Raw genomic sequence first — 21,607 nt, forward strand, 5'->3', positions numbered from 1 at the left:
ATTACACACTTATAATTATCTTACGATTAAAACTGCCAACACTAATTCTTTCTTTAGAGGGAATAAACACCATATGGCAATTAACAACCTAGATCTGATGAAAGACTATATGTATCAATGAATAAATTAATGAATGAAAGAATTAAAGAAACAAACTTCAGTTTTCCTAACCAAACTTCATGTTCTTTAAAAAATTATTTTAATCTCACTTTCCCTCACGATAAGCAGCTTATATTAACAAAAGAGTACTTATTGTCTGGATCATTTTCTTGGGCAAACCCCTGGCTGATTACCCCTGATGATGATTTATTTACTATCATTTGCCTAGTTGATCAGTGACAAAATGTTCATTAGCTTTCTTAATAAATTATTTCTAAATTAAACTAAAACTGTTCCTCTGGAAACAATATTCTTATGAAGGCTGGTGCTGTTTTTATTTAATCTTACAACTGTAAACACAAATATAATGCTTAAAATGGTTTGTTCATATTCTTTAAAAGAATCTTTCAAAGTGACAAACTGTTTATATACAACCAGTAAAGACAAAAGTTTGTACAAATTTTAACAAAAATTCACAATACTAGGAAGAAGATGAGCAAGAATTTTCTAAGAATAAAAGAGGGAAATAGATTTCATATATTTATTTCATAGCACAAAGCAGCAACAATGAACATCAAATTTTGAGTGTTTAAGTGAATTATTTCTGGTAATTACCTACAGCTCCCATCATATTGTAAGAAAGATACATAACCATCTCCTCCCCAAATTTCAAAACTATTGTACTAAATGCAAAATTTTTCAGTTAACTTAATAAACTTCACTAATTAAACTAAAATCAATGTAAGGAGTACAGCCCAAAATAACAAAAAAGAATACAAAAAATAAACAAAAGAAAGTGCAATACAAACTAATGAGAATCACGTCTATTAAAAATGAGAACAGACCATGTTGGGGTGTTAAGTTATTAGAAGACAAGAATTTTGATTAACTTATAGCAGAGGAATACAAAGACATGGTTGAAGGATGTGTAGTTAGGTGATGAAACTGAAGTTCATTATCACCTTTTATGAACAAACTATGTAATTATATTGAGGATTTTTTATAATGTTTCCTATTAATTTGGTGATTATGAAACATCCAACAATTAGGTTTTAGGTTAAATGGATAAAGTACATATAGTTGAATTAATGAATATACTGAGAACAGCACATCAATATACAATTCTCTAAACAGGATATAAAGTTAGCTAATATTTCAAAATGGGTTTGAATAACGAACAAGCTACAAATTTTGTTAAATTACTATCTGTTACAGTCCATGGGTTTGTTCCTGAATCCTAGAATTTACATCAACAACAGGGATCCTAGCTACCTTAAAATGGTACAGCATATTAAGGTATAACTAAGAAGCTCATGTTTCTAAGTAGTTCTGACTTAAGGAAAAGATCCAGAAGATACGAAGGCTTAACAGGTCTTACAGAAAAAAAGAACATACTCCAAGTGATCAAGGAAGCCCTTTCCAGACATGTGTGAATGATGTGTAAATGCTGATACTGGATTCGTCAAGATCATGCTACTTCAGAAAAATTAATTACCTACCACTTCTTTAAAACAATTAGGAATTTAAACAGCAATTCAAATGTGTATATATACATTTTATAGATATATAGGGTTAAAGAAATTTTTAATGAAATTTAAAATTAAAAAAAATTTTTAAACAATTTTGGAAGTAACTTTTTGCTATTACTTTTAATTTTGTGACAGTATGGCATAAGATGTTTCAAAAAAAAATATTCAAGAAAAACATTTCTGGGGGCACCTGGCTGGCTCAGTTGCAAGAGCATGAGACTCCTGATCTCAGGGTTCTGAGTTCAAGCCCCATGTTGGGTGTAGAGATTACTTAAAAATAAATAAATGAACTTAAAGAAGGAAAAACATTTTTGCATAATTTCCCTGGAACTGGCTTTGGAATGTGTACTAGTCTACTTCAACTTTTACATTAATAACTGCCCATCCCTACTAAAATAAAGTACAATCATCAAACATTCAGCTCCTTTGTTTGTAAACATTCTCTCCTTTGTTTGTAAACAGGAAATGCCTTTCTGAAACTTTCTAAACCTTAATTTTCTCTTCAACATGATGAATGTATAAAAGGTCATCTATCTCAAACCGTTTCAAAGACCATAATGCAATAAAGTCATAACTTTTCCTTTCTTGATTCTCAAGAAGAAACTTACTACAAATTGAGAATTATGAAAGCAAAGACTTCCTTGAAACAGGCAAACTGAACATAATTCTAAGACTGAAAATTAGTTTTCATTAAAGAAAAGGTCTGCTACGTAAAAAATTGGCATCTAATCTTTAGGATCTTCTGAACTAATTATTAAAGTTTAGGGTAAAAACAAATTGGTCAGCTACTGGCAGTGACAACTATTTTAAGCCACCTTATAAAATGAAGGATAAGTGAGGATTTATTTTCACTGAATCCCCTGGGTGGGTGGGTGGGGGGGGATTCCATCCTCTATAATTCCAGCAGAAAGGCAAACTTGTTATTGTAAACAAGCAGCAATAACATGCACACTAGTACAAGTATTTCTTCCCACCAACCTAAAATATATAAATTAGGTGCGCCTAGGTGGCTTAGTTGGTTAAGCGTCAGACTTCAGCTCAGGTCATGATCTCACAGTTCGTGAGTTCGAGCCCCACATTGGGCTCTGTGCTGACAGCTCAGAGCCTGGAGCCTAACTCAGAAACTGTGTCTCCCCCTCTCTCTCTGCCCCTCCCCCACTCGTGTTCTGTCTCTGTCTCTCAAAAATGAATAAATGTTAAAAAAAAAATATATATATATATGTAAGTTAATTTGCAACATTATTTCTTGATCTAAAGTTCTGTTAATTGCACAATCTGATAACTGACTCATCTTAATGTCACTAAAATTATGATATAATCATACAATAACCAAGACAACATAAACATGTTTACAAATCTACAGTACTCTTCGTACAAAGAACTAAAAACAAACATAACACAACTCACCTTCATTGGGAGATGTTTTCAACCTGCTGCAAATTCCATAGACATCTCCATAGCTTTCCTGTATTTTTCGTAATGCATCCGTAGACCTGAGCTCCATGAGAGCCCGCAGCTCCGCGAGCGTAATTCCAAAGTCTCCATCATGATTAGCTTCCTTCAAAGAGTTTTTTACTCCACTATATGCAACTGAGTTGTTTGCCATGTCGCCCATTACAAGTATTATTTATTAGGAGGAAAATGTTTCCCAAAAGACTCTAATTTTCACTTGATGTATTTCCAAGTTGAAAATTTTTTAAATATGAAAATCTTTCTTAAACCAAACACTCATTGTAGGACTTTCTAGAGCAGCATCAGCAGCATTTCCCAGAGAAGTATCTTGACCTTTGGCCCATGACTAGTTTCTTCATATCAATCATGAGATGTACATATCTGTAAGAAAATATTTAAAAGTTAATAAAATCCATCTTTTACAGCATTATGCATATAAGCATATTTTCTAAATGTCATCAGGTAACTAATGAAAAACATCATAAAAATATTTTTAACTGTAGTCTCATGCGTGTAAAGTTTTTGCATGACAAAAGATCAAAGTATAACCACGAAATAAAATTGTATTTCAACATATTAGATCCCATCGTTATTAAATGAAACTGCATTTCACATGACTGAATTTTATGTTTCCATTCAGTATTATGGTTATTAATAGTTATCATTAAGCACTTACATTCCAAGCACTATTTCTTTAAGTTCATTCCATTTAATCATCACAATGTAATCCCACGAGGTGTTATTCACTCCTTATTCTACTGAGAAGAGTAAGCCTCAGAGAATTTGAGGAGTTTCTGCACACCTAACAAATGCCTAAAACAGATGAGCTGTGATGTCTCCAACCCATGTTCCTTCTAATACGTGGACCATTGTCTCCAAACCTTTCATACAAAATAGACCTTGAAAGGGCACAAAGCACAACAAACACCCCACTGTGCTTTCCTGCAATTTTCCTTGGCCACTCTGTGACACCACCATCTTTTGTCTTCCTAAAACTATCTTCCACCATGATTTGTCACGTCACCACCTCCATTCTTCCCTTGACCCGCCATCCAAAGAAATTCTCTACCCATGAGTCACTCTTTATTACTACTCTGGTTTTTTTTGCTGGCCTTTAGTATTATCTAAAATTACCGTGTTTATTTGTCAGGTTTGCCCATTAGTACATCCTGGGAATCGAGAACAGTGCCAGGCACATGGCAGACATTCAGTAAGTGTTTAAGCAATAAATGGATGCATTATGGGGCACCTGGGTGGCTCAGCTGGTTAAGTGTCTCACTTTAGCTCAGGTCATGATCTCATAGTTCGTGAGTTCGGGCCCTGTGTCGGGCTGTGTGCTGACAGCTCAGAGCCTGGACCCTGCTTCAGATTCTGTCTTCCTCTCTCTCTGTTCCTCTCCAACTCATGCTCTCTCTCTCAAAAATAAACATTAAAAAAACTTAAAAAATAAATGGATGCATTACTTAAATTTTCCTGATAATAATTTCAAGTTCTCCTTGTACTCTAAACTACCCAAAGATGAGTGTTCAACTTTTATCTCCATCCATGTCCTTTAATCACCTCAACCTTAACATGACCAACAACGGATTCATCTTATTCCCTAAATAGGTAACTCCCTTCCTCCGTCACCATTATTCTAATCACCTGGGCTTGGAATCCTAAGTCATCTTTGATTCCATTCACTTCAGCTTCAATCAGTCACTGAGTTAATTCTTCCTTTGAAAATCCCGTTTTACATAACCTTTTTCTTTCTCATCATCAAGTCCCTCCTCCACAAATTATAATCACTACCCCGTATGTTCTCTCTCATTCTAATATTCCTTTTATCCAATGGCATGCTCTTTGCTGCCACTTTTTTTTTTTTTTTTTTTTTTTTTTTTTTTTTAAGTAGGCTTCATACCCAGTGCAGAGCCCAATGAGAAGCCCAATGCAGGGCTTGAACTCACAACTGTGAGATCAAGACCTGAGCTGAGATCAAGAGTCGGACACATAACTAAGCCACCCAGGTGCCCCAACCGCTACAGTTAGTTTTTGAAACAGTTTTCATGCCATTATATCTAAACTTACAGGGTGAAAATACAGCTCTACTGCTTATGCCTGTTTGGCACTCAAACCTAAGCTTTATTTTATCTATTCAGTCTCTCTCCCTCCCCAAGTACCCACTCTTCAATATTTAATAAATAAGATGTTCAGTGATTGGGAACTAGAAAAGATTACTGGCAAGCACAATTAATCTTCATTTATTAAGCTGTTATGAGAATGTTTGTAATGGTATGTGATTCTCATAGTTCAATATGCATCCAGATGCCTGGGCCTCAACTCCACAGTTTAGATTCAGTAGGATTAGGGTAGGCTCCATCATTTGCCTTTTTTTTTTTTTTTTAATATTTTTTTAAAGTTTATTGTATCTCTTTTGAGAGAGAGACAGAGAGTCAGAGACAGAGAATCCCAGGCAGAGCTTGAACTCAGGAACTGTGAGATCATGACCTGAGCCGAAATCAAGGGTCGGATGCTTAACTGACTGAGCCACACAGGTGTCCCTTCAACATTTGCCTTTCTGACAATTCCTAGGTGATACATATGCTGTCAGTCCATGCAGCACACTGTGAGAACCAGTGGACAGGAGAATGGGTTAAAAACTTTGAAATTCATACCAGCTGGTTGAGGAAAATTTCCTTGCCTTGGGTTAAATGTGCAAGGATGTGATAGCTATAGATTCTATAAGACAATTTCTTTCATTGCCTGCTTCCTCCCACTTCACAAATCCTCCCTGTTTGCCCAATTATTACCAATTTTACTCATCTCCTAGGAAAAGTGGTTCCCTCCTAGTCACACATCAATTATTATAATAACTCAACTCCAAAATCTAGAGAGGGTGGTTATTTGATAATATCCCTGAGTTTCCAACCCAAATTTGCTGGCATCTGAATTATTATGCTAATCCTAAATAAATTATTATTTGTTCAAGAGATAAATTCCTAACGAAGTCTCTGTGTCGGAGGCATCTATGTCATCAGTCCTCTGGTTTCCTCCACAAAGAGGAATTTTCCTCAACAGTGGCTTCCTACCCCATCAATTACCACTGAGGTAAAACAAGCTGCCTGACAGATTTTCCAAAAGTAACTAGGCAGATGTGGTTTCTTCACCTTTCTGCCTTCTTTTGGAAGCCAGATGTCTGCAGAACTCATACACATCGGTCTGAGACAGACCCCCGGTTAAAAAAAAAAAAAAAACTACTACCGTTCAAAGTTGCTGGGGTGGGGTACATAACTATGCCTGTAGTTTGGGGTTCAACATTAGAGCTTCCCTGTTGTCACACAAAAAACAAATCCTCCATTTCAGCTTCCGTCAGTATTAAAACTAATATTTTTACTCCTATGTGTCAGTCGTTGCCTTTGCTCTTGACAGAATGCAAAAACGGGAGAAATGAGTGTTAAAGGGTTCTGTTCCATTTCTCAACAATAAGAAGACATATCAGAGCTAGGATCTGAATTTCTGTTTGTGACTCAAAAGCCATGCTCCCTTCCCTACACTGCCTCTACTTTAGGTCTTCACATTTATTAGATTCAAATAGAAATTGTCATAGGTCAAAAAACAGCCAAATGTACCAGTTTATATAATAAAATCAGAATTCAAGACACTACAGTGGGTATTTGTTATTTGCCAGCTCAGCATCCTTTCCCCCACTTTTCAGCAATAGTCCCACTTTTGTTTAGGGATCTGCCCTTCCCCGACTCTCAGTGTAGTCTCATGAGGTTCCATCCCACATCCAAACATTCCCCTGGCCATAATAACTGGTTCAGGAATGCTCATATGACCCAACAAAGGCCAAGAGGGCAAGGAGGCTTCTGCTGTGACTCTGGGGCAGAGACTTGTCTCTTCTTACTGAACTTAAATCTGACATGGCAAAAACCTCTGTGACTGGATCCAAAAGGGAAGGAAAGACAGAGAGGGAGGAAAGGAGAGAGGAAAGGAATGTGCCTGTCAGTGCTGGATCACTTGAGCCCCTTGGTCAATCCATGTCTCAAATCTGTTCTATCCCTGGATTTTTTTTAGTAATTTGTCAGTAAGTTCCCTAACGAGGTTGAATTTTCTATCACTCTGCAAACCACATAGCTTTGTTAAATACATGATTACCAATTATATCCAGTCCCCCTACTGTTTAAAGAAGTCCAGGCAAAAGCACCAAATGCAAAATGAGCCACTTTCCAAAGGAGGGCGATTTGTAACTACCTACAAGTTATATCATCAGCATGTTGTGTATTTCGGGATCTACTATAGCCTTCTCCACTATTTTCCTTTCTATCCACTTTCATTCCTCCATTCACTGAACTAGCGGACAAAGGTGCTTAGAACAATAAAGTTTTGTTGTTTATTCACTACAAAATGACAAGAGGGGGGCACACTATTTGAGATCGTGATACAACAGAAAGTAGATCTGTTTTGCTTTTCTGTGTTGTCTAAAAGATTTTGATCTTCCATTTGAAAAATTTATGAAGAAATCCTGTTATGTGGAAGCTGAGGCCCTAACAAGGGGGATTTTTAAAGAAAACACACAGCTACTCTATGGGGGCCTACTGGCCTCCATAACTTATCCCTGATCCCCAGATGACCTCTCTAGCCAAATGACTACTGGTAGTCTTTGAGGGATTATGAAAAAAGACAGAGGTAGTTTAAGACTGGAGTTAGGCAAAAACAGTTACAGTGTTCAAAAAGCAGGATAAGATGGAATCCAACTGACACATGAGCTTTACTATGAATGAGCAGGGCCCTCAAAAGACCAAAACATGACTTGAGGTCCCAGCAATGAGTGGAGCTCATAATTAATCACTAATTGCAATTTCAATTCCTTCTTTCACAAGAACACTTAACTTACAGAGATCATGAAATGGTTGTATGGACGTTATCTAGACTCAACAATGAAAACCACAAAGACTGCATATCAGAAAAACTCAAAGAAAAACAGGCAAACAGTTAATTGTGGGATGAAATATGAAGATGGAGCTTCATTTCAGAGCTCTAAAAAGGATTATTATTATTATTATTACTATTATATTATTACATAGTAACATGAAATTCTTGCAGACCAAGTATAAAATATGTCCTCCTGAAGTGTATTAGAACAAAGACGGACAACCTGGAAGACATTACTGGGTTCCTCATTCCTGACTTCTAAACTATTGTTGGTGATTTACAAACACAGTATTTCTGTTTCTCCAGTCTATAGATGGCTTGAAGCTAGGTGAGCCAGCATCAGGATCCTGATGACAGAATCAGGATCCATAAAGACAGGTAGGAATGAGAAGATATATTTAATTGTTACAAAATGCACTAACTTGATGTTAGTTAACACGAGGTAAGTGCTTCCACTGGGCCCCAAAGCGAGTATGTTCTTAGGCAGCAATGCATCAATACAGTTAGGAAACAGACCTATTCTGCTTTGCCTTGGACATACACACCAATAATATTACTGGCTCGTCTATAAAATATAGATACAAAAACAGTACCCATCTCTTTAAATGTGTTAATATATGGAAAACTATTTGAACTTAGCCTAGAACACAGTTAATGGTAAACACGTTAGCTACTTTTATTGTTAAGAATGTTTGCAGATATATTCTACAGAGAATATCCCCGCTCTCCTCAAATGAGAAGGGCCGCTGAGCCATTTCAGATGAGGAATGTTTGAAGGAATAAGATTTCTAAGCCTAAAGGAAAAGATTCTATTTTTTTAATTAAAAAAAATTTTTTTTAACATTTATTCATTTTTGAGAGACAGAGACAGTGTGAGAGAGGGAGGGGCAGAGAGAGGGAGGCACAGAATCCGAAGCAGGCTTCAGGCTCCAAGCTATCAGCACAGAGCCTGATGCGGGGCTCGAACCCACGAACCGTGAGATCATGACCTGAGCCAAAGTTGGACACTTAACCAACTGAGTCACCAAGGAGCCCCAGGAAAAGAGGATTCTGATGACAGTCCAATATAAAAGAAACTCTGTTATACAGATAAAACATATGGTGACTCAATGTATCAAAAAGACTGATGAATGACAGAAAGAGAGGCACCAACTTCTATTTGTATTATACATAACAGGCCCACTAGACTTTGCACTGGTATGGTATGAACAATAATAATAATCATAAACAATCTTTAATAATAAAGAGAACACTGAAGAGTCAAGAAACTAGTGCATTTAAGAAATGGAGGAGGGGCGCCTGAGTGGCGCAGTCGGTTAAGCGTCCGACTTCAGCCAGGTCACGATCTCGCGGTCCGTGAGTTCGAGCCCCGCGTCAGGCTCTGGGCTGATGGCTCGGAGCCTGGAGCCTGTTTCCGATTCTGTGTCTCCCTCTCTCTCTGCCCATCCCCCGTTCATGCTCTGTCTTTCTCTGTCCCAAAAATAAATTAAAACCGTTGAAAAAAAAATTTTTAAAAGAAATGGAGGAAACTTAGTCTAGGGGACAAATGACCTCTGATGGCAAACTTCAAACATTTGAAATTTTATAGTGTAGAAAGTGACTAGATAGATGTTGTGGAGTACTAGAGGACAAAACTAGAATGTAAACAGAGTAAGCTACAGACGAGTAGTTTTTGGCTACATAAGGCAGAACTCTTGTAACAAGTGATCCAAAATTGGAATAGGTCTATAACAGTTAATTTTACGGCAACTTGACTGGATCACAGGGCGCTCCGATATCTGGTTAAACATTACTTCTGTGTGTACCTACGAGGGTGTTTCTGAATGAGATTAGCATTTGAATAGGCAGACTAAATAAAGCAGACTGCCCTCCCCAGGGTGGGTGGGCATCCCAATTCATGCAGGGCCTGAAATAGAACACAACTTGAAGAGGGACTTCGGAACACCTCTCAGCCTTCGTGCTCTGGCTGAGACATCCATCTCCCACCCTCAGACAGAAAATTACACCACTGGCTTTCCAGGGTCTTTGGTTTGAAGAAGGCAGATTGTGGGACTTCTCAGCCTCCATAAATGCCTGAGAAAATTCCTCATAATAAATCACTCTACGTATATATTTCCAATTGGTTCTGTTTCTCTGGAGGACCCTAGTAAAGGGCCCCTAGGCCAGTGAGAACTCTCTCAGAGGCCTGGCGTTGATCAAGCAAGATACTAAAAGAATGTATGGTTAGAGTGCTCAATACCTAAAGACAGCCCATGCCCTTTTTGTGACAACTCTAATTTTTAAAATTCCAATCCTATTTTAATTTTTAAAAATGTTTTGAAGAGAAAGCGCGCACACACACACACACACACACACACACACACACGTATGCACAAGCAGGGGAGGGGCAGAAAGAAAGAGGGAGAGAGAGAATCTCAAGCAGGCTTTGCACTGCCAGCACAGAGCCCTACACGGGGCTTGAACCGTGAGATCATGACTCGAGCAGAAATCAAGAGTCGGACGCTTAACAGAATGAGCCACCCAGGTGCCCCTGAAACGCCATTCCTATTTTATTTTATTTTTTTTTTAATTTTTTTTTCAACGTTTATTTATTTTTGGGACAGAGAGAGACAGAGCATGAACGGGGGAGGGGCAGAGAGAGAGAGGGAGACACAGAATCGGAAACAGGCTCCAGGCTCTGAGCCATCATCAGCCCAGAGCCCGACGCGGGGCTCGAACTCCCGGACCGCGAGATCGTGACCTGGCTGAAGTCGGACGCTTAACCGACTGCGCCACCCAGGCGCCCCGCCATTCCTATTTTAAAAGGTAACTCCACTGGTCTAATGCACTGAGCATGTTCTATACACATACATAACTGACTTCCTGTCAGCATCCCATTCTCCACTGACTCTGTTCAGCTTTTAAAAATCAAGACTCCATTTATGCAAGATTACTTCAAAGACAACAAACCCCAGACAGAAAAAGTATTCTTCCTTGTACATGATGTATGAAAGATCATGTACATACATTCAAATTAGATTTGAATATCTAATTTGAATATCTGCTAATTGTGGTCATAAGCTTAGAAAAGTCATTTAATTTCAATTCCAAATTTAAACAAATTGGTTATAAATCAAAAGTAATTTGTTAGAAGCCAATCCTTTTGTTTAAACTTTCATTAGTCTCTTTAAATGTCCACTGAATCAACTACAGATTCTCAAGTAATCTTGATTTTTTTTTATATCACCCCAAATTCAGAATGAAATTTCAAAACATAAAAATTTGTACTCCTCAATCTTACTCTTCAATTTTCTAATACTTGTAGATTTTGTAACTATTCAGCACATGAAGTTACTTTTGATTTCATATACTCTTTCCCCAAAATATTCAGTTTTCTTAAGGTATCTACACTGAAACAGCTCAATAAATGTCTTTGGGATATGCTGAAATAACTTAAGGGTTTAAGCCAAATTTCTATTTCCTAGCTCTAGCTCTAATATATGTCTCATTAAATTTTTAAAAGTACAAAATTAGTATCCACAAAGGTTTTTAATCTATGACTGGCTTTATAGGAACACAAATTATGGATCTGAGGCTTAAAAAAAAAAAGCTGGGGGTGCCTGGGTAGCTCAGTCAGTTAAGCACCGACTGATGATTTCACTTAAGGTCATGATCGCACAGTTATGGGATCCAGCCCCAGTAGGGCTTTGTGCTGACAGAGTGTAGCCTGCTTGGGATTCTCTCTCTCCCTCTCTCTCATTCTCTCACTCTTAAAAATAAACATTTAAAATAAATAAAAATGGTTTAAAAGTTGAAGCTAAAGAGATTTTCGCTCATTTAATAAGAGAATAATTGTTTAAAAATTTCTAAGTCAAAATAAAATACTAATCACAAACAAATTTTAAAAGGCCATCATTCTGTTAAAAAAAAAATGGTTACAAAGTAATCATAGAATTTAACAGCTGAAAGGGATGTTGATCAAATCCAGTTGCTCATTTTATACCCGTAGAAACCAAACACACCCATAATCTTCTACTTCCAAAAAGAATAAAAATGCTTATAATAAAAGAAAGCAAGCATTGAATACTCACAAAATCATTTAAAGAAAAAAAAAAAAAAGAGTGAATGACCAAAATTAAATCACAGGATAGATCATAACAATGTACAGGTTGTAAAGAGGCTACTCCATGGAAATAGCTGGCATTTATTGTGCTTCAAAGTGGATACTGACACCCTAGCTGTTAGACACAACATTTGACTGACAAAAAGCTAAAAAATTGCTTTTGACTGCAGTCTTTCAAAAAGAATACTCACGAATCTTCATTTTCTTAAGTTTCTTTTTTTCTTTTAACATAAAAATTAATCCATCCTCCTTTGTAGACAAGTAGTTGGTGAGAAGAGGGATAACCAGGTTTGATAGCTGTTTCTCACTGTGGCTGCTATTGGTGCTTTCTTGTCAGTGCTAGCTCACCAATGAAGAAATCCAGCCTGGCCCGCACCGCTCCATTAGATAATAGGAGTGATCTTCTGTCCTAGGGACAACCTAAAACTTGCCACTTTGAGTGCCCCTCTGGAAGGCTGGATAGTAGGACTACTATATAACTAAGTGTAAATTTAGGCCCATTATACTTAAATTTATATAAAGGCAAAAACCCTGCCTTTTTCATCTTTAATCTCCCGTATCTTACCAAGAGGTACCTATGATCATTCAAAATATAGTCACTTTGCAGGGGAAAAAACAAAAAATAAAAGAAAACCTTATACCTGATTCACATCCTACAAATGTAAAGTCTTCCAACAATTAAAACAATTTTTAAGAAGAAATGATAAAAATGTGCTGTAAACTGAAATAATGTGTAATATCAGATTAATGGTAGAAAGAAGATGCTTTATCCATAAGATGCATATCAAAGAGCAGAAACTTCAAGATCAAGAATGGTCACGTTTCTTTTACAGTTTTGTTATGCTCAGAGTGTTTTAATGAAATAACGTGAGCATAACAAAACTGTAGGGACCAAGGACCAACTGTAAGAACCAAGGGATAACTCAATTTTAATATTCTCTGAACTCACACTTTTCATTTTTTAAGAGGCTCAAAAGAAAGCACACACACTGCATGAAGGAACATAAAGACTATAAAGCTTGTTTAGAAAAGTAATTTATATCAGGTGAGTAAAGAATGATACATATAAACAAGATTAAATTTACCAAACATGATTTCAGTTTTATAGAACTGATAAAAGCAGAAAATAAACATTGTCTACAATGTCTGATTTATTGGTCTCACAGGATCCATAACTACCATCACTGTGTCTGAGTTGACTAAAATTAGTCTCACTCCCCTCAGTAAATTACTTATCATCTACTAGACTCTTCCAGAGGCAGAGACTAAGTACAATACTTTGAAGGGCAAGTTACAGCTGCTGTCAGTGATAAATTCAGCAGGACCACTTTCGCAAATCTCTCAGGGTGGGCAACAAGTAGATTAGAATAGAGGAGGCACTAATTTGTTCTTCTCTTATAGCTTTTATTGCACAGCTGCAATGATTTGTTTACCTCTCTGTCTTCCCCAATGAACTGGGAACTCAAGGCAGGATTTGTGGCATTTAATTTTAACCCCCAGCACTGTCTGGAATACTATAGATGCTCCATATTTATTGAATAGAAATGTTCCTGTTTGAAACTTAAGCTAAAAATCAATTTGGAAAACTGGTTTTACAACTGTAAACAAAGACATTTTAAATAGAGCAAAAGAAAACCTCATAACCCTGTGTTTAAAATAATATGCTAGGCACATAGGGAGTTAAGAGTAGGTCATAGTATTCAAGGAATATTCACGCCACCTTGATATATAAGATATACAAGCTTAACTTTCCTTTAAATCCTTTCACATAATATTAAAAAGTACTTAAGATTTTCAAATGAACTATACAATGACTGTTACATAACAATGGTTTTTAACCAGGGTCCTATATCCTTGAGGCTATGAAAAGTAATAATGCTGAGTTTCAATATTTCATAAACCCTGGAGTAACTGATACATTTACTTGAGAAATCATTTGTTAGGATTACCCATACTAAATTAAAATTATACCAAATCAATATGGTAGTAAGGTTAGCAACTAGTTCTAAATAATACATAAAAATCTCACCCAGTTGGGGCCAATGGATAACAAAATCCTGAACTCCATACCTAACGTCATCTTTTCTGAAATTTGCTATTTCTACTTCATCTCCAATGCACAGATCAACCCATTCCAGGCTAGCTGCTTCTGTGCTACATCAAAACTACTCTTCGAGGTGACCACTGACTCCTCTTGTCCTAAATCTAAAGGGCATATTTAGTCCTTCTTATCTAACCTACTGACAACCTTTGCCACTGCTAACCACTCCCTCACTCCTGAAATGTTCCGTTGCCTTAATTTCTCTGATGCTCCATTTCTGTTCCCACCACACTGCCATCTCTGGCTGCTTGTTTTCGTTTTCCACTGCTTGTTCCTATTCTTGAACAATTGTCAAGGGAGTCAGTGGGGAGGGGTTGGGTGGCACTGTAAGCCTGACCATAATTGCTTTCATCTGTTTTTAGTGAGAGCATGAGATCAGTTTATAGATAATAGTTAAAATTTATTTGCATGTGCATTTACAAGGTTTATTTTTTTTCTGTCTCTCTCGTATTTGGAACCTCACAATTCAATTAAAATGATAAAACCACACTATAACCTTCTGGCTCAAAGTGTGAATGAAATCACCTCGTTTCCTTTTCCTAGCCTGAAACACAGCCCCTATTCCCCACAGCCTTTAGTTTATAAAGAAATATGTCAGCCCAAAGAAGAGATTCTATAAATTGATGATTCATCCCCCCTCCCCAGGGCTGTAAGACAACTACTCTTGCTTTTGATGGCACAGATTGTTTATGCCAACAAAGTACTTAATTAAGCAGAGTATGTGATAAAATTTTAATGTGAATGATCCCAAACACAGATATCTTGAAGATCACTATAGGTATTTTTGCTTTATGGTCAAGTCAGCTGGAATCCTCTTATTCCAAACACTGATGATATACCCCCTATCTCTTAAAAAGTTGTTCTAATTTGCAATACTGATGATACCCATATATCTTAAAAGGCTGTTCTAATTTTGCAAAGTTGTACTTGATATAGTCAAAAAACACAATCCTTCTGAATGTACCACAGCTTGGTCACACACTGGATTATTAAAAGCATTTATATACTAATTCTACATATTTCAGATCAGTCATTCTCAAATTTCAGCATGCATCATAATCACATGAAGGGCTCCTTAAAAGAGGATCGCTGGACCCCACCTGCACAGTCTCAATTCACTAGTAGATCTGGGGTAAGGAGCAAGAATTTACATTTCTAACAGCTTCTCAGGCGAAGGTGATGCCGATGCTGCCTGCTACTGATCTGTGGAGAGGCACTATTGTAGACCACTGTGCCCTGAACTTCGACTGTTGGATTATCACTTTAGTCCAAAATTCCCTGACGATAATATAAGCAAATTACTCATGGTTCCTCATTATGCGATTCTCAATTTGCATGAATAATTGAAAGCAGATCATTTCTAAAAATATTCTGTGAGCTGTTATTTTAAATTGCCTTGATTTTTAATACCAAGTATATTGATATACAAACACTGAAAATAATTTTTCATTCAAAGAAATAGAGACTCATACTGTTTCATTTGAACAAATGTAAAATGACTTTAAACACCTAGAAGTATTAAATTTTAAGGAATTTAACAGAGAACTATAATTTTGATACCTACCTTCTCCTGCTGTTCCCCCCAAATAAACTAGACTTTGTTTTGTCCTATTCTATTGTTCTATCTAGGCATTTCAGGAACTCTCATCCTAAGAGGAACAGTTTGCTAGCAAAAGGTAAGCCTTTGAAAAGCTCAAAATTAAGGAAAGTTAATTTTATATAATCCTGTACAGCTTACCACCAAATGTAAGAACATATTATATCTCTAGTTATACATGAGAACGAAATGTTCTATCATTTTCTAGTTTCACTGGTTTTGAGAATTTGAACTATAGTCAAGGAAGAGATTTCTAAATTAAAACACTGTTTTTCCCCCTTCTGTTCAGGAGCAAGAAGGCAATATGAACACTTGAATGTCACACCAGCTGCTCCATCAGCCTACTCAGTCCTTACGAGCTTCTATCCTGTCAGTTCACAAGAACCTACACTTAAATGCTTAAGGAAACAGGATGCTCATTATGTCACGAACAAGCTCACAAAAATAAAGTTGGCAATATTTAGGGAGGCAGAACTCTTATCTGTAAATTTAACATGAGCTTTCTGTTTTCTTAATTAAAAACTGTAAATTTCAAGGAGTTTTTATCCCAATATTTAAACAACTGAATGCAGAAATAAGGAGAGACAACACTTTCCCATTTCTTTATCTTCTTTTTCTTTATTTACACGGTTTGACGGCTGGTGGTTTTTTGCAATTTCCAGCTGTAGTTACTAAAGAACAGCACAGTAAATCAATACCCACTTTTGCAACACATTCAAAGACTCTGGCTGAAAAATAAGGTAAGCGGTATTTTAAGAGGATGTTAGGCAAGAATCTTAGAGTTAATTCACCAAAGTGCAAAGAATAATGGAAAGCAGGGGATGTGTTGAACCATAACCACTCCATCCTACCTTGCTGATGATCCTTCAAACTGGTTTCACACTTCCTGACCTTCATTCCAAGGCTTTGATTTGTACTCTGCTATTCAAGGGTAGAGCCACACATGAAAAGTCATCTTCATGTGGACGGTTTTATTTTCAGGACTTCTCCAAAACAACTGATCTCTACTCTCCTCATTTACATGGAACCTCCTGTACACATTCTGGCCTCCATGCTCAAAGGCAGTCAAGACCTCTTCTGATCATACTGGCTTCCCTAAAAAAGTCAACTTCCCAATAGTCAGGGACTCCAGTGTTGCTCTCATGTCTCACTTGCTCTTGTATTCTCCCGCTACACCCATCTGGCTCATTAGCTACCCCTGAATAGATATACCGTCTGGCTGAGCAATGCTGGTTACAACTTTTAAAACTGAGTTCTCGGGTCCACTGGAGACGTGTTTTTCTCCGTTGTATATGATCCACTGGCACATATGTTTCCCTAGCATGTTCCTCTTTCTATTCCAAATCTCCCAAATCACTCCAGCTCTTGTCTCTATGCAGGCTACGAGAAGTCTACTCCAACACTTTACTTCCTTGATTGTCATTGCAAGCCACTGCCACCACTTCACACAGATTCCTTCACTTAGCTTAACCAATATTCAGATGCATTCTACCACACGGAAGACTGTTCCCTCCTCTCCCCCCACCCCCTATCCCCAAATAAGCCTCTCCTGGATTCTGTTAATCAAACAAGTTGTCCTTCCCCACTCCACCTTCTTACCACACCTCTTGATAAGATCTATCCTTATCCTTCTCACCATGAACCCTGGCAAACTGGGTCCATCCTCACATTCCTGAGCTGGCTGCCTGTGGTAAGATTTGATCTCTGGCTTTCTCTCAGTCTTTATCTTCCTATACACCTTTGTGTCATTTGACAGTACTCTTCCCTCTTATCCATTCTGTTGCTTACTTTGTTCTTCCCGGCACTTCAGAAATCCTCCTCAGCCCACATTCCTTGGCTTTGTTTTTGTTTTCCTAAGATGGCTAGATGCAAGACTGGTCTTTCTTGGGCAGAAAATTTAGGGCAGATCTCATCTGCTCCTGGCTCAAGTCTGGCCATTAGGCCAGTGCTATCAGATGGGGCCACAATGGTGGGCTGATGTCTTAGGATGCAGGAGGCTCAAGCCATGGCAATTTGGAAGAGACAACTCCTCCCTGGGACCTGTCTTATATGACAAGGCCAAGGGCAGGGCACTCACTGTGCCACAGAGGTTCATCTAGCCCACCGCCTGTGACATCCTCACTTATTAACCTGCATGTTGTCTCACCAGGAGGGGACTCCTCCTGGCAGGAACTGGGTGAGGACTTTTTACTTTGGGATGTTCAGTGCCCCAAACAGAGCCTGGCATGGACAACACACCCAGTGAGTGACTGTAGACCAGAACTACACCAAAGCTGGGTGTGAAATTCTCAGAGACTGTAGTTAGTTGAGATGTTGAGAGGAAGAAAAGGGCTGTTCTTGCTGCCATAACCAAATGCCACAGACTGGCTGGCTTAAGCAACAGAAATTTATTTTTTTTCTTTAATATTTACTTAAGTAATCTCTACACCCAATGTGGGACTCGAACTCACAACCCCAAGATCAAGAGTCACACTCCTTTGGACTGAGCCAATCAGGCATCCCCAGAAATTGATTTCTCCCAGTTCTAGAGCCTACGAAGTCCAAGATCAAGGTGCCAGCAATTTGGTTGCTGGTGGAGAACCAACCCTCCTGGCTGTGGACAGCTGTTTTCTTGCTGTGTTCTCAACAGTGTCTCCTGAGCCTCAGTACAGGACTGGGCTCACTTTTAGGGGCTTGTCTTGCTGTGACTTGCTGGGGGGGGGGGGGGGGGGGGGTGCTGTACATCACCTCTCTGTGCCTCAGTTTCCTGTCCTCTCTTTTTATTCCTTCTTGTTGTGCCTTGATCTTTCTCTCTGCTGAAATGGGAGTGCTCTGGTCCTTCTGGATTCTGGAGTGAAGGTCAGCTGGGGGCCCACACCTCCCTTGGGTGGTTAGGGGAGGAGCTGCACGTGACCAAAGACCAGATTCTCTCACTTTTCAGGGGGAGTTTTCTGACTGTGGGTACAGCATGGGCAGAGACTCCCCTGGCTCTCCTGGTGGGGTCAGGGGCTAGGCTCCCCACTAAGCTGGGGGGTCCTGTGCCAGTGTCAGTCCATTGCTCTGACACTAAGGTCCTATTCCCAGGTATCCCTCCTTGGCTTTTTTAATCACTACTATACTCTAAGTGAGGTTATCATGCAGGGATCCATGTGCAGACCTCTTTTCCCTCGTGGCAGCTGATACCACAGCATGACCCACATCTAAGGCCTTGATCAAGCTCCAGGGCCATATTTTCAACTGTTAACACACAACTCCATTTGAATATCTTACAGCACAAACTCAACCATCAATATTAAACTTATCACAGTCACTCCTAAACCTGTTGTTCTTCTCTGAAGTTCCTATCAGTCCCAAATATGTCAGTAAGCCCTATGTCCAAGGCTCCTTCTTCAAGGAGTTTACAGACTAAATGAGGGATAAAGACAAGTATACAAGCAAGTCCAATTAAGTGTTAGAGAGCTCATCATAAAAAAAAAGTGGTGAACACACAAACAAAGGATAAAGTGTTAAATGAATATGTGGCTTCAAGAAAGGCTTCACTGTCTAGGACACATCTAAACTGAGGCAGACTGGGGCCTGAGTGGGAAGGAGATCAAGACACAGAGATGTGTCTGATAGCTGATATAACTGAGCACAGGACAACAAGGAGGCAGTAAAAGTGAGTGCTGATACTGTGATTAAAAAAACAGTATCAGGGCGCCTGGGTGGCTCAGTTCGTTGAGCGTCTGACTTTGGCTGACTTTGAATCAGGTCATGATTCACGGTTCATGAGTTCAAGCCCTCCATAGGACTCACTGCTATCAGTGCAGAACCAACTTCGGATCCTCTGCCCCCCCCACCTCAAAAATAAGTAGACATATATTAAAAAAAATCTATTTTGTACCTCTGGAGGGCTTCTTGAAATTCAATCTTCTTTCCTCAAATACAATGTAAGCTTCTTGAGGACAGGAGCCACAATCTGTGCTCTTTTTATAGCTCTTACAGAAGTGAGTAATAAATTACTTAACAGTTCACTTGAATAAAAATGGATAAGAATAAAGCTGACATTGTGAAAAGATAAATGTAATTAAAGTCCTCAAGTTCCTCTAACAGAAAACTGAAATAAAGTCAACAGGCACACACATAAAAAGAAAATAACTGAAACTTCAGGTTAATATAGCACTGAGAGGGGGAAAACACAGTTTTCAGAAGGTCCTGACTTCCTAATTCTTTCTGATAACTTTTGAATACACATGATTTAAATCACCTCATAAAACTAATGAGAGATATGCATCATCTTTTGAGTAGGTCAGAACACGTTTGATTTCCTTTTGTAGCAATCACGGCAAATAAAATGAAGGGACGAGGGAGGGAGAGATCAGAAGGAAGTACTTTCAAGGCAGTGACAGATCCCGGGCACCTTGCAGCCTGTGAGCATCTTCCTTCTGCAGAGCTCTTCAACAGAGGACGTGTGGATGGGGACAGCTTCAGCATGGCTGTCTTTACCAAATCTGCAAACTTCCTCTCTTCCGTTTGTTTGAGTACTGCTCTCACACTCCCCACCTCCTTTTTCTTTGGACAAGTTTCAAATAGCAGTCTCTTACTGCCGTTTTCCCTAATGAATTTTCCCTAATAAAAGCTGGCCTCTTCCCTTTGCCTTTCTATGAACTTCTCCTTCAAGGAACAGTTAACATGTCCTCTCTATCCTAATCCCATTACATGAAATTAGTCTGTGTGTTTCTATCTACATCTGTAGTCTTTTTGAGACACTATAACATTCAGTATGTACTACTATAATTATTTGTATGCACAGCTTTCGAATGTGCATACAGTCGACTTGTGCATACAGTCGATTCAGCTTGACTGAACTGTAAGCTCTGAGGGCAGGATGGTCTTGCCCATTTCTGTATCTCCTGATGACCACTAGAGCAACAGCACCTTGCCATGGAAAGTACCCCTACAGGATAACTGAATTGAACTGGAGCACACAACACAATGCACTGAAGACAGTGGTCCTTTAGTAAGGCCCATCGTGGGTGCCAGCAAATGAGAACCTCAATTCTAGGGAAGCAGAGACTCTGCCATCAAGAGGATGCCCAGCTCACCACCATACAGTAGGTACTCAGCAGGTCCATAACATCTAAGCTTTTCATCCCAGCACTTTCCTGCACTGGCTGAGTGACTCTGGATAATTTACTCCATGTTTCAGCTTCCTCGTTTGTAAAATGGGGATAATATCTATCTCCTAATTGGTGTAGAGATTTCAATGAGTTAATAATACAAATTATTTAAAAATCATCCCCATTTCTTAGTGCCTGGCACTAATAGTAAACATTCAATAGACTATAAGTATTTAATTGTTATAATTAGCAGTAAGAGATTTTAAATTAGTTTCCAATAAACTGTCATATTTAGCACACATTATATAATACTTATGTTAGCCTACCGACAAGAAGACACATAATACATATTTGTTAAATAAATGAAAACCTTTAATTCAGTATTTCAATGTGATGTCCTTATATATAATGACACCTAACAGTATTTAAGAATTAAAAACCAAGAGGGCTGTATCACACAGCCAGAATTTTGTAACAGCTGATCTACAAACCAGATTGGTTGACTTTAAAAAAGAACAGGGGAGTGACACTCTAGAGAGAAAAGGGTTTTCTTCTTAAAATTAAAATTAGATGATTAACTATTGAAGATTCTTAAAAACTTAAAAATAACAGTTAAGAAAACTAAACACCAACCTGGAAAAACTCTTTTTGACACAAGCTTCATGGGGAAAACACATAAATACATCTATCCAATTATTATAACCACTTAGAATTCACATACTATAAATAGACACA

The 21,607-nt window shown here is 38.2% G+C and overlaps 1 protein-coding gene across 5 annotated transcripts in view; it reads right to left on the reverse strand.

Moving 5' to 3' along the window:
- ATP2B1 (ATPase plasma membrane Ca2+ transporting 1) overlaps window positions 1-21,607 on the reverse strand; it is a 128,566-nt gene that overhangs the window by 68,341 nt on the left and 38,618 nt on the right. For all 5 annotated transcript variants that reach the window (XM_019835324.2, XM_006933920.4, XM_003989101.5 and 2 more), the window contains exon 2: window positions 3,036-3,461. In XM_019835324.2, the coding sequence (XP_019690883.1) occupies window positions 3,036-3,243 (208 nt within the window). In that variant the 5' untranslated portion in view covers window positions 3,244-3,461. The remainder of the gene's footprint in view (window positions 1-3,035; window positions 3,462-21,607) is intronic.

The sequence above is a fragment of the Felis catus genome, chromosome B4 (genome assembly GCF_018350175.1).
Source record: "Felis catus isolate Fca126 chromosome B4, F.catus_Fca126_mat1.0, whole genome shotgun sequence".
In the NCBI taxonomy this organism is placed as follows: Eukaryota; Metazoa; Chordata; class Mammalia; order Carnivora; family Felidae; genus Felis; species Felis catus.